This window comes from Melanerpes formicivorus, unplaced genomic scaffold (genome assembly GCF_026170545.1).
Source record: "Melanerpes formicivorus ecotype bairdi unplaced genomic scaffold, bMelFor1.0.p_v2 SCAF_45, whole genome shotgun sequence".
Lineage (NCBI taxonomy): Eukaryota > Metazoa > Chordata > Aves > Piciformes > Picidae > Melanerpes > Melanerpes formicivorus.
In genome coordinates, this window is record NW_027142397.1 from 1,818,782 (window position 1) to 1,831,974 (window position 13,193).

A 13,193-nucleotide genomic window follows, 5' to 3' on the forward strand; every position below is an offset into this window, starting at 1 on the left:
CACAGCGCTGCTGAGGGGCCTGGAGCAGCTCTGGGAGCAGCAAAGGCTGAGAGCCCTGCGGCTGAGAGCCCTGGGGATGAGAACCCTTCGGCTGAGAGCCCTGCAGATGAGAGCTGCCTGCGGCTGAGAGCCCTGCGGCTGGGAGCCTGGAGAGGAGCAGCCCCGGAGGGGAGCTGAGCAATGCTCACAAGAGCTAAAGGAGCTGTGGGGAGCAAGAGGCTGGGGACGGTCCCCTGCCCGTGGTGCCCAGGGACAGGGCAAGGGGCAAGGGGCACAAACTGGCGCCCAGGAGGTTTCACTGGAGCCTCTTTGGTGCGAGGGTGCTGGGGCCCTGGCGCAGGCTGCCCAGAGAGGCTGTGCAGCTCTGCAGAGCTTCCAAACCCACTTGGTCATGGCGAGCTGCTGTGGGTGCCCTGCTTCAGAGGTCCTTTCCCTCCACACTGGGACGCTGTGCGAAGGGGACACAAAGGCACCGCCAGCGCCAGTGCCGCAGGCCTGCAGCCTCGAACCCGCGGGCCGCAGCCCCGAACCCGTGGCCCCTAGCCTCGAACCCGCGGTCTCCAGCCTCGAACCCGCGGTCCCAAAGCAGCCTCGCAGCCGCGGTCTCCAGCCTCGAACTCACGGCTCCAAAGCAGCCTCGCAGCCGCGGTCTCCAGCCTCGCAGCCGCGGTCTCCAGCCTCGAACCCGCGGTCCCAAAGCAGCCTCGCAGCCGCGGTCTGCAGCCTCGAACCCGCGGTCTGCAGCCTCGAACCCGCGGTCCCAAAGCAGCCTCGCACCCGCGGTCTCCAGCCTCGAACCCGCGGTCTCCAGCCTCGAACCCGCGGTCTCCAGCTTCACACCCGCGGTCTGCAGCCATGGCGGCGGCGCGCTGACGTCAGGCGGTAGCATGGCGGCCGTGTTGCTGCTGTGGCTGGCGGCGGCCCTGGGGCCGGCCCTGGCCGTTCCGCGCTACCGGCCGGACTGGGCCAGCCTGGACGCGAGGCCGCTGCCGGCCTGGTTCGACCGGGCCAAGGTGGGGGTGTTCGTGCACTGGGGAGTGTTCTCCGTGCCGGCCTGGGGCTCCGAGTGGTTCTGGTGGCACTGGCGGGGCGAGCGCCGCGCCGACTACCAGCGCTTCGTGCGGCGCCGCTACCCGCCCGGCACCGGCTACGCCGACTTCGCGCCGCGCTTCACCGCGCACGACTTCCAGCCCCGCCGCTGGGCGCAGCTCTTCCGCCGCGCGGGGGCCAGGTCAGCCAGCGGTGCTGGCCGCGGTGGCGGGAGGACCGGAGGGGACGGGGGGTGGCGGTGGGGGTCCCTGAGGGGGGGAGTGCCGTGCCAGGGGGTCCCTGAGGGGATGAGTGCCGTGCCAGGGGTCCTGAGGACATGGTGGGGCCGTTTGTGTGGGTCTGGGGGAGGAGCCAGGGGAGCTGTGTCTGAGGGTCACGGGAGGTATGAGAGAGCCATTCCTGTGGATCTGTGAGGGATGAGGGTCACTGAGCAGACAGGGCAGCCATGAATGGGGGGTCCTGAGGGGATGGAGAGGCCCAGAGAGTGTGGGGACCTCTTCCTGGGGTCCCCAAGAGGATGAGGGATCCCAGGGGGGATGGAAGAGCCAAGCCTGGTGATGCCTGAGGGCTCAGGGGTCCCTGAGCAGCGCTGGGGATCCACCAAGGAGGTGAAGGGACTTGCTGCTTGCTAAGCCCCAAGTGTTCATTCTCTACCAGCATTAAAACCCATCACGCAGCTCTCTCATTCTTGTGGTCACTTCTAAATTGAAAGGGTGATGCAAGAGGGCTCCTCACAGCATGGCCACTCAGCCTGCTGTTGTTCAGTGGCTGGGTTTGCCAGTGAGGCTGGAGAGTATCTCGGGTAGTGCCTTTGTCATCCTGAGCAAGCACTTCTCTCCCCCTCAGGTACGTGGTACTGACCACAAAGCATCATGAAGGCTTCACCAACTGGGGGTCACCTGTCTCCTGGAACTGGAATTCCCTGGATACAGGACCCCACAGAGATCTTGTTGGAGAGCTGGGACAAGCCCTCAGGGAGAGGTATGGCACTGCCAGACCCTGCTGTTCCTCTCATCTCTCTGCATTGAATTCTCCTGGCTGCTCTTGACACTGGGAAACAGTCTGATATGGGGAAAAACCCACCCCAAACCCATGAATGCTTGCAAAGTGATCTTGAGGGTGTCAGGGAGAGATAGGACTGGGGGGAATGGAACAAAACTAGAAGTGGGGAGATTCAGCTTGGCTGTGAGGCAGAAGCTGTTCCCCATGAGGGTGGTGAGAGCCTGGCACAGGCTGCCCAGGGAGGTGGTGGAAGCCTCCTGCCTGGAGGTGTTTGCAGCCAGGCTAGAGGTGGCTGTGAGCAACCTGCTGTGGTGTGAGGTGTCCCTGCCCATGGCAGGGGGCTGGGACTGGCTGAGCCTTGAGCTCCCTGCCAGCCCTGACTGTTCTGGGATGCTGTGATGAAATCTGTGAGAGAACAATGCCAGTAACCTAATCTGCCACCTGTTCCTGATCCCTGCTGCCAGCATAACTTGTTCCTCTGTGTTTTCTGTCCTTCAGCAACATACACTATGGCCTCTACCACTCACTGCTGGAGTGGTTTCATCCTCTCTATCTAGCTGACAAAGAAAGTGGCTTCAAGACCCAGAACTTCGTCTTCAAGAAGACCATGCCAGAACTTTATGACCTTGTCTTAAAGTAAGAGCTGAAGCCAGTTAGGAATCAAAAAGCCTTTCCTGGGCTCAGTGCTGTAGAGAAAGACTCACAGTGGCTGCAGGGCAGAGAGGTGACAATGTTGGCCATGGTAATGCTAAGTGGTGACTGGAAAAGGGCTTCCTGTTGGCCCTGTGGACAGTTGGATCTGTGATTTGTCAGCAGCAGCAGCCCTTCCCTTTAACACTGCCCTTGTGCAGGGTGGGTCTGAAAGGGGAGCAAGCTGCTTAGAGTTTAGGAGAGGCAGAAGAATGATTTCACTGTGGCTTGCTTCCCCTTGTTGACAAAAACATCAGGCTTGAAAACAGGCTGCTCCAGATGGCTGCTGTCCCAGGTCAGGAGTGTGCCCCCTGACTGCCTGTGAGACACAAGCTGCTGCTTTGTTAGGTTTGTTCTGAAGAGCTCTATCCTCTCTTGAGCTGTGACCCACACATCACTTTTGCTGCTGCAAGAGCCTCACTTAAAGCTTTGTCCTGGAGCAGGAAGTGGTGGCAGAAACCTCCTGGTGATGTCAGGCAATAGGAAAAGGAAGTGAAGCTGGAGCCCAGACACAAGAAGCACACTGCTTGCTTTGTGGTAGGAGGAAGGAAAGCCACTTTGCAATAACATTCATCTCTCTGTTAGATATAAACCAGACCTGATTTGGTCAGATGGAGACTGGGAAGCTCCAGACTCATACTGGAATTCTACCTCCTTCCTTGCCTGGCTTTACAACGAGAGCCCTGTCAAGGTATCTCTTGCAGCTGTCCCTCCTGGCCACTGGCACTGCATGGGGGTGGAAGGTCTGCAGCAGGGAGATAATGAATGTGATCAAACCAGAAACCTGTTTGACAGCTGCCAGGTGTGCTTTATGCTTTCACAACCCCCCAAGAGGCCTGCTCTGAGCTCCTGTGAGAAGGCTGTCATGTCCTTTACAGCACACATGGGAGGCTCAGGGGCCAGGAGCCTCACTGCCTCCACTTCTACCTGAGGGAGCTGAGAGAGAGCTTCCCTCAGAGAGGGGTTCAGCCTTCTCTGGAGGACACTCTCTCTCTCCATGGATCACCCAGGGGATTTGAGGTGCCTTTGCTCACTGAGGAGGGATGAATGCAAGCTGACAAGTCCAAGGCAAAGCTGCTGCCTGCTGAGCTGAGCTGCTTCTTGCAGGACACTGTTGTGGTCAATGATCGCTGGGGCAGCAACTGCTCTTGCCACCACGGGGGCTACTACAACTGTGCTGACAAATACAAGCCAGGGACCCTGCCAGCTCACAAGTGGGAGATGTGCTCCTCCATTGACAAGCTCTCCTGGGGCTATCGAAGCAGCATGGACATCACTGAGCTGATGGATGTGGCAACCATCATTGAGGTAAGAGATCTGAGAGGCAAGTGGCAGCTGGGAGGGAGTTACTGAGAGCTTGAGGTTTCCTTTATCCTCCTCCTTGCAGAAGAGAGTTGTCAAGTGTTTCACACAAGCAGGCTGGAGTGGAAGGAGCAGCTGGTGAGGAGCAAGGCCTCCTCAGGCTCCTTTCTTGTCAGGAGTGAAGGTAATGCAGCTTGTGAGCTCGGTTTCATCTCTTGCAGGAGCTGGTGCAGACTGTGAGTTTTGGAGGCAACTACCTTCTGAATGTGGGGCCTACAAAAGAAGGGGTGATTGCTCCCATCTTCCAGGAAAGACTTCTGGCCCTTGGGAGCTGGCTGGACACCAATGGGGAGGCAATTTATGAATCAAAGCCATGGAGAGTGCAGATGGAGAACAGAACAGACAGGGTCTGGTAAGGATTGCCTTGCTCTGTACCTTCTGACTTCCAGAGCTTTCTCCTTTCCCTCTGATCCGGTTGGAGGTGTCCCTGCTGCCTGCAGGGGCTTGGGCAAGATGAGTGGTTAATGGTGGGTCCAAAGGGTCAGGTTTTGGACTGAGAGGAAAGTAGGTGACCCCAGTGTGGTGACAGCAGGCAAGCTGCTGTTGTTGTGCTGTCTGGGAAGGTCAAGCTCGTGCCTGGTTGTCTCCCTGGTGGGGCTCTTTACCTTGCTGAGCTCCTTCTCTCTTAGGTACACTTCTAAGGGACCAGTTGTCTATGCCATCTTCCTGGGCTGGCCTCAGGACAACATTCTGGAGCTGTCCTCACCTCTTCCATCCCAAACCACACAAGTAAGGAACTTGATAATAAAATCAAAACCCTCTGGAGGCTTTCCAAAGCCACCTGGATGTGTTCCTGGGTGACCTGCCCTGGGTGAGCCTGCTCTGGCAGGGGGCTGGACTGGGTGATCACCTCCAGGGGTCCCTTCCAACCCCTGACACTGTGATTCTGTCATCTTGGGCACATGTGGGCTGGGAAGGTCCAACCTGGCTTCATTTGGAGACTGGGGGGAGTGTGGAAGTTGTCATCCTGTGCCTCCTGCCCTGGGGTGCTCTGCCTTCCATCAGCTCCTCGCAGGACATTCTCCAGGCTTTAGCTCACTGTTAACGCAGAGCACTGGGCCCACAGGGCCCACAGCCCGCCACAGGACAGGCAGAGATGCTTCTCTGGGTCTTGTTGATAGAGGGAAGTGAGGCAAATAACAGACCTCACACATGGAAGGGCATTTCAGCTGTGATTCCATCAGGTGCAGTGACCTGCTACGTGTCACCGAAGTGACGCAAATGCTGCGCTGCCCTTTGCTCTGGATAAACAGAGCTGAAGCCTTCTGGGGGGAAGCACGACCAAAGCACCAGCAGCAGGCAAATGTTTGCCCCCCAGACCCCCTCTGTGTTGTCTTCTGTGTGCTGGCAGTGATGGGTGGGAGTGTGCAGGGCTGCTGTGACGTGTGGGAGCTGCTCTGCAGAGCTCTGCTGCGTGGGTTGGGCGTGCTGGGGGTGTCTGCAGGGCAAGCAGCTGCGTGGGCTGCCGCTGAGCCTTCCCCCTGCCCTCCTCTGCAGGTGACAATGTTGGGCTTTGCAGGGGCTCTGAAGTGGCAGAAGTCCCCAGGTGAAGGGCTGCTCATAACTTTGCCCTACATGCTGCCATCTGCTCTACCTCCTCAGCCTGGCTGGACTGTTAAGCTTGAAGGTGTGAAGTGACAGCTGCAGGATGGAAGCAGCAGCCTCCCCCTGCCCTTCTCTTGTATCAGCTCCATGAGGAGTCTTCATTTCTTGGCCAATAAAGTGTCTTTCTCTTAAGAGAGTCTCTCTTACAATCTGTTTTGCCCATGAACAAAAGGGGAATTGGACTGAATGACCTGGAGAGGTCCCTTCCAAGCCCAAACATGCTGTGGTTCTGTGAAACTGCTGATAGAAAATCATCACTTCATGCAAATCCATCAGCAGAGTCATTTCTGGTGTGATGGAGACAGCTGTGAGCAGAATTGGCTTTGCTCTTATGTGAGTGAGAGCCAAGTGCTGGGACCTGCTCTTGGGTCACAACCACCTCCATGCAGCACTCCAGGCTTGAGGAGTTGGTATCAAGTGACAGGGTGAGAGGAAAGGGCCTGCAGTTGTGCCAGGGGAGGTTTAGGTTGGAGGTTAAGAACAATTTCTTTGCTGAGTGGTCAGGGACTGGCACAGGCTGCCCAGGGAGGTGGTGGAGTCCCCATCCCTGGAGGTGTTTAAGAAACCTGTGGCCAAGGCACATCAGGATGTGGTTTAATGGCCATGGTGGGGTCGGGTCAATGGCTGGAGTCGATGTTCTTGAAGGTCTTTTCCAACCAAAACAACTCTGTGACTCTGCCAGTGTGAGACAAACCTCTGACTTGTGCTTGGGGGCAGTAAGGTTTCTTGTGTTGATGTTGTTGAGCAAGACGTGCTCCAGGGATGAGCTCCTCACAGCAGCAGGTGTTTCTGCAGCAGGGCTGCTGGGATTCAGCTCTGGTTTGTTGCTGTATGGAACGGCGCAAGCAAAAGCTGCTGGAGCACTTGGGAGCTTAGGGCAGGCTGAGACCAAAGCTGGGACACGTGCGGAGCTGGTGCCAGAGAGCTGTTACTCAACTGGCAAATAAGGATTTGCACAGAGAAATCAGGGGAGTGCAAAGGACTCACCGGCTGCCCGGGACCTGTGCCCTGCCGGGAGCATCACCCCGGCCCCGCCGCTGACGCTGTTGTGAACACAGCCCGGGGGGGGAAAACAAACAGGACAACAAAGCCGTGGCCTCTTTTCCTTCCAGCCGCATCACGCCGCTAACCTCTGATGCGAGAAGTGTCCCATCCAAGACAAACAGCCCGTGTTTACTTAGCGACAGGAGCCAAGCCGGAAAGCCGTCGTATAAGTACCCGGCGGCTCAGCCGCGCCGCAGTGCCGCAGCCCGAGGCAAAGATGCCACAGTACGACACCGGCTCGCTGGCGTGGGACGGCCCGCGGGGGCAGGTAGGAGCCGGGGCGCTCCCAGCCGGGGCGCTCCCAGCCGGAGCCCTTGCTTGGCGGCCGGGGGCGGGAGGCAGCTGCGGCTCTGCGGCTCCGCAGCCCCAGCGCCGAGCGGGAGCCTGGCGCCGCGCGGCCGGAGCGCGCGGGTCACGTGACCGCGGGGTCACGTGGGGGGGGGGCGTGTGCGCGGCGCGGTCACGTGACAGCGAGCGGCGATGGCGGCGCGGAGGCTGCTGCCGCGCTGGGCCCTGGCACTGCGGCCGGTGAGCGGCGCCGGCGGGCCGGGGGCACGGCTGAGCGGGGGCACGGCTGAGCGGGGGCACGGCTGACGCTGTCGGCACGGCTGAGCGGGGGCACGGCTGACGCTGTCGGCACGGCTGACGCTGTCCCTCTTTCCCTCCATCCCCAGGTCAGCTCCGCGGCGGCCGGCGGAGCCTTCCCGAAGAAGGTGAAGGTGGTGGAGGTCGGCCCGCGCGATGGGCTCCAGAATGAGAAGGTAGGGCCGGGCCCGGGCACCCCCGCGGCACCTCGCCGCCAAGCGGCCAGCCGGCAGGTGTGGTGTGCGCCGCTGGGAGGGTTTAGCGGCATGGGAAAGCCATTGCTTGCGCTGAAGGCTGGGGGCTGGTTTGCTCTAGCGGGGGAGAAACGATTGTGGAAATAATAATTTAAGGTCATTTTCCCTCTTTTCTTCTCAGAACATTGTGCCAACGCCAGTGAAAATCAATTTGATCAATATGCTGTCAGAGACAGGGCTTCAGGTTATAGAGGCCACCAGCTTTGTTTCCCCTAAGTGGGTGCCTCAGGTCAGTATTCAAGCAGAATCTGTGATTGTGTATGATAAATAGTAGCTGATAACCCAAGGAGAGGGTTCTGCTGGGTCTGGGGTCCCTGTCACTGTGGCTTGTAACTAGACAAGAATCAGCAGAGACCAATACAAGAGCTTGGAACACTGCAGGGCTTCCCTTTGGACCCTGCAGAGGAGCAAAAGTCCAGGTGGAGAGCAAACAGCTGGCTGTGTGTTGGTGCTGGCTTGGCTGAGTGACTGAACTGTGACCCTCCCAGGGTGCAGTGCTGTTTGCTCTCAGAATCATAGAACTGGAAAAGACCTCCAAGAGTCCAGCCCTTGACCCAGCACCACCATGGCCATGAAGCCATGCCCTTGGCAGAGGGGTTGGAGCCTGATGCTCTCCAAGGTCCTTTCCAGCTCAAGCTGTTCTATGGTTCTGTGTTTTTTAACCCCTCCAGGGATGGGGACTCCACCACCACCTCCCTGGGCAGCCTGTGCCAGTCCCTGGCCAGTCTTGCAGGAAAGAATCTCCTCCTGATGTCCAACCTAAGCCTCCCCTGGTGCAACCTGAGGCCATTTCCTCTCATTCTGTCACCTGATACTGGGGAGAAGAGACCAACCCCACCTCACTCCAGCCTCCTTTGTAGGGAACAATGAGGTCTCCCCTCAGCCTCCTCCAGGCTCAACACCCCCACTTCCTTCAGCTGCTCCTCACCAGCCCTGCTCTCCAGACCCTTCCCCCACTTTGTTGTCCTCTGGACCCACTCCAGCCCCTCAGTGTCCTCCATGCAGTCAGGGCCTCATGTCTCCTTCCTGAGTGATTCTCCTCCTGTTACAACAGGAGCTGCTCAGAGTGATTTCCTAGCTGGCAGAAGTGGATGTTGTCCCCCTTTAAGGCTTTCCCTGTGTGCTTTGCAGATGGCTGACCACACAGAAGTCATGCAAGGAATCACCAAGCTGCCAGGGGTCAGCTACCCTGTGCTGACCCCCAACCTGAAGGGCTTCCAGGCAGCGGTAAGAGCTGGCAGCATCCTGCCTGTTCCCAGCACCTCCTGAGCAGGGGCTGCCTGGGAAGGAGCATTTCCAGCTGTGCTTAAGGGGTGGGAGATGCCTCTCAGTTCTAGCAGGCAGCAGTCTTCCCTTGCAGTGCCTTTATGAGGGATCCTTTATGCTGGGGGGACAGGAACCCCTTTGTGGTGGGCTGAAATCCCTCCCCCTCCAACATGAGGTTTCCAGGGCAGCTCAGCTGGGAGGAAATGAAAGCTGTGTGTAGCAGCAAAGCTGCAATCTGCAGTGCAGTGAGCATGTGCAGAACACTGTGTGTGTGCAGTGCTTGCAGGCACCCTGTTGGTAACAGGAAGCACCTGGCCAGGTTGTTAACCAAATCACTTGCAGGAGATCTGCTGTGTTGAGTTCAGTCTCACCTCCTCACAGGCTCACAGGATGTTAGGGGTTGGAAGGGGCCTTCACAGATCACCAAGCCCAACCCCCCTGCCACAGCATCCAGCACAGCTCACCCAGGAGCACTTCCAGATGGGGCTTGAAGGTCTCCAGAGAAGGAGACTCTCCAGCAGATGCAGCTTTGCCGCTGCCTTTAGCTCCCCACTCCTGCTGCAGACAAGCCTGGCTGTGTTGTCCTGGGGCTGCTTGCTTTTTTGTTGCTGTGCAGTGCACAGAAGAAAGAATTCAGATACCTGGGGATGAAATCTTGTATGAAATGAGACCTGGTGGTTGTGTTTGTCCTTGGCCTTGCAGAAGGCCTGGTGGTTGTGCTTGCCACAGAAGTCAGCTCACTTCAGTTTGTGCCCTCTGTTGGCAGGTGGCAGCAGGGGCCCAGGAAGTGTCCATCTTTGGAGCAGCATCTGAGCTCTTCACTAAGAAGAACATCAACTGTTCCATCGAGGAGAGCTTGGAGAGGTTTGATGAAGTGATGACAGCAGCCAGGGCAGCCAGCATCCCTGTCAGGGGGTAAGCAGCTCTGCTGTGAGGGTGGCACTGAGCAGGCTGTGGGGAGAGGTGGGGCTGCTTGAGCTGATCTCTTTGGAGTCCAGCTCAGGCTGCACTCCACTCCACCTTTTGCTGGGGAGAGGTCTCTGCTTGGATGGCTCCAAGCAGCTCTGAAGCATTGGTCTGGAAGCATCACCACACTGACAGAGTTTCAAGAGCTGCCTTGGTGCAGAGCCTGAACTGCTTGTTTAGAACAGGAAGTTCAATCTTCCCTTGTGCAGGGCATGCAGGATGCAGCACAAGCCCTGAGCAGCCTGAGAGACCTGCTCCAGTCCTGCAGCTAAAAGTCTGTGGGGTTTTTGTTCACCCACAGGTATGTCTCCTGTGTCCTTGGGTGCCCCTATGAAGGGAAGATTTCTCCAGCTAAAGTTGCAGAGGTGAGTTCATCACAACTAGGAGCAGAACCTCTGAGAGCTTTTGGCCTGGGGGCTGGATCTTGGTGTGGGGAGGTGGATCTTGGTGTGGGGAGGTGGATCTTGGTGTGGGGAGGTGGATCTTGGTGTGGGGAGGTGGATCGTGGTGTGGGGAGGTGGATCGTGGTGTGGGGAGGTGGATCGTGGTGTGGGGAGGTGGATCGTGGTCTGGGGAAGTGGGTCTTGGTCTGGGGAGGTGGATCTTGGTGTGGGGAGGTGGATCTTGGTCTGTTCTCCCCAGCAGCAAGGGACAGAATGAGGGGAAATGGCCTCAGGTTGCAGCAGGGCAGGTTTAGGTTGGACCTGAGGCAGAATTTCTTGCCCAAGAGGGTTGTCAAGGCCTGGAACAGGCTGCCCAGGGCAGTGGTGGAGTCCCCATCCCTGCAGGGTTTTAAAAGCCATGGAGCTGTGGTGCTGAGGGCCATGGTTCAGTGGTGGCCTTGCTGGTGTTGCTTCAATGGTTAGACTTGATGATCATTTTGAAGGTCTTCTCCAGCCTAAGTGATTCTGTGGTGTCAAATCATTTAAGCAAAGACTGAGGGAAGGCTGAGGAAGGGCACAGCTCCCTGCCAGCACTGGGAGGGAAGGCTGGGGAAGGGCACAGCTGGCACAGAGAGGGAAGGCTGGGGAAGGGCACAGCTGGCACTGGGAGGGAAGGCTGGGGAAGGGCACAGCTGGCACAGAGAGGGAAGGCTGGGGAAGGGCAGAGCTGGGTCTGGTTGGAATGGACAGAGGGATTCAGGGAGCTGTGGGCACCTGGAGATTTGAGTCTGCTGGCTGTTTGTGCTCCATGCTCTGCCTCCTCCCTGCATCCTGTCAGCAGCTCAGGGGGAGGGAGTGCCAAAGCTTCTCACTCAGCATCTTGGCTTCTGGGCAGGTCTCAAAGAAGATGTACTCCATGGGGTGCTATGAGATCTCCCTGGGTGACACCATTGGCATTGGCACCCCGGGCAGCATGAAGGAGATGCTGACAGCAGTCATGAAGGAGGTGCCAGTTGGGGCTCTTGCTGTTCACTGCCATGACACCTATGGGCAAGCTCTTGCCAACATCTTGGTGGCACTTCAGGTAGGACCTTCCTTGGCAGTGCAGCCTCTCTCCTGGGGGGTGTTTGTCCTTGTAGGTGTGAGGAGCAGGACTGCTCTGTGCCCCAAGAGGAGGGTCCTGATGCTGGTTGTGTTTGCAGATGGGTGTCAGCGTGGTTGATGCTTCTGTAGCTGGCCTGGGAGGCTGCCCCTATGCCCAGGGAGCATCAGGAAACGTTGCCACAGAGGACTTGGTGTACATGCTGAATGGCCTGGGCATCCAAACGGTGAGCACCAGCTCCTCAGCCTCCTGCACACTGCCTCTGCTCTCACTTCAGTGGAGGATCTCTCTGGCTCTGGAGGATCCCTCTGGCTCTGCCACCTCAGCCAGGCTCTCTCTGGGGGCCTTGTCTTGCCACATCAGTCCCACTCCCAGCCATGGCAGCAGTTCTTCCTCTCCCTTCTCCAGGCTCTGTGCTTTGACTCTCATTCTCAGAGCACTCAGGGCCTCCTTAATGTGCCCTTCAGGCTCCCTCACCCCCTGGCAGTCTTTCCCAGTTGTCTTCACTGTGCAGTAAGTTCCTTACTCTGAGGGTGGTGAGACACTGGAACAGGTTGCCCAGGGAGCTGGTGGAGACCCCATGCCTGGAGACATTCAAGGTCAGGCTTGATGGGGCTCTGAGCCACCTGCTCTGGTTGAAGATGTCCCTGCTCACTGCAGGGGGGCTGCACAAGATGACCTCTAGAGGTGCAACCCAAACCACTCTGTGGCTCTGTGCCAGTTGTTACTGGGCAGCTTTAGGGGGCAGAAGCAGTACCAAGGCACATCCTCTCTTTTTGTTCTGCTTGAAGGGTGTGGATCTGCAGAAGCTGATGGACACAGGCACATTCATTTGCAATGCTCTCAACAGAAGAACCAATTCCAAAGTGTCCCAGGCATGCTGCAGACTGTGATGTGGAACTGAGCTTCTCCTTGGATCCAGAAGCAAGCAAGGGTCAGGCATTGGGCTGGGTTTGCTCTCTGCTCTGCTGCCTTCAGTGCTCCTCCCAGGCTCAGCACTTGGGAAGGAATGCATCACCCACCAGAAATCAAACAAATCCCAAGACTGCTACAGGAAATCTTGAAGCCTCCAACCCTTTGCCTTAGAGAAAGGAGGACACAGATGGGCTGAGGGAGAAGTGGAGGCCACCTTTGTCTTCCCACAGAGAGCTGTGGTGTGCAGCACCAGTTCAGAACAGCCTCTGGTGCAATTTCTGCCTTGAGGCTGTGCTGCCAGCAAAGGCTAAAGCACAGTTTTGTTATTTTTTTTCCAATTAGAGCACTTCTCCAGGTCAGGTCTGACCTTCCTGCCCTTCTCTCTTCTCACTACAAATGTTAAGACTGAAATCAAAAGGTTCCCCTTCCTAATTCAAGTGTCAAGGAGCAGCTTTGGACCTTCTGTCTTAGCATTGAGGGGTGGTAATAACTGACTGTATCTGTTGTAAGATACTTCTACCTACTAAGAGTAATAAACACATTATTTAATACTCTAAACCAGGGGAATTTTCCTTTAACTGAACTTTGAAAAGAGCTTTTGCTGCCAGTTTGGTTCCAAGTGCCTCCTCCCCCAGCACTCAGTGTGGGGTTACTGCCTCCCTGAGGGCTGTGGCCCTTCTCTGGAGAGCTAACAGCATGGAACGTGCTTGTCCTGAACCCCGAGGGGCCAGGTCCCAGGCAGCCTCCTCCCAAGATCCTGTTTAAGATCATTTATTGAACAGTTTAGCCGGGAGACCAGAAGCAAGCACGGTGCCCCTGTCCTCTGTCCTGCCCCCTGTGAGCTGCCTTACAGCTCCGTGCTGCTACTTTCTGTCTGTCCCAGGGTGCCGCACACGGGACCGAGCCTCCGCCTGTCGCTGAGATAAGTTGCAACACTCAAAGCGGGAGGCTGAAACGAGGCGGAATCGG

General features: G+C 57.5%; 2 protein-coding genes and 1 long non-coding RNA gene across 4 annotated transcripts; all 3 read left to right on the forward strand.

The window, feature by feature from the left end:
- Window positions 1-854: 854 nt before the first annotated feature.
- On the forward strand, window positions 855-5,841 carry FUCA1 (alpha-L-fucosidase 1). 2 transcript variants are annotated; one of them, XM_068159160.1, is made up of 8 exons: window positions 855-1,231; window positions 1,897-2,031; window positions 2,551-2,688; window positions 3,328-3,433; window positions 3,850-4,050; window positions 4,266-4,456; window positions 4,734-4,833; window positions 5,624-5,713. In XM_068159160.1, exons 1-8 carry the CDS (start codon window positions 888-890, stop codon window positions 5,630-5,632), a joined length of 1,224 nt encoding a protein of 407 aa, XP_068015261.1. In that variant the 5' UTR covers window positions 855-887; the 3' UTR covers window positions 5,633-5,713. The 2 variants fall into 2 exon arrangements, with proteins under 2 accessions (XP_068015261.1, XP_068015260.1); XM_068159159.1 differs by having other exon boundaries at window positions 857-1,231; window positions 5,602-5,841.
- A 988-nt stretch (window positions 5,842-6,829) lies between these two features.
- HMGCL (3-hydroxy-3-methylglutaryl-CoA lyase) lies at window positions 6,830-12,782 on the forward strand. Its single transcript, XM_068159161.1, has 9 exons — window positions 6,830-7,021; window positions 7,428-7,514; window positions 7,714-7,821; window positions 8,724-8,819; window positions 9,625-9,773; window positions 10,126-10,189; window positions 11,103-11,291; window positions 11,410-11,535; window positions 12,101-12,782. The coding sequence occupies exons 1-9, from the start codon at window positions 6,845-6,847 to the stop codon at window positions 12,200-12,202; spliced, it is 1,098 nt and encodes a 365-aa protein (XP_068015262.1). The 5' UTR covers window positions 6,830-6,844; the 3' UTR covers window positions 12,203-12,782.
- LOC137451584 (uncharacterized) lies at window positions 10,200-11,096 on the forward strand. The gene is made up of 3 exons (XR_010989863.1): window positions 10,200-10,261; window positions 10,322-10,341; window positions 10,442-11,096. It is a non-coding gene; the product is annotated as an uncharacterized lncRNA (long non-coding RNA).
- Window positions 12,783-13,193: the final 411 nt, after the last annotated feature.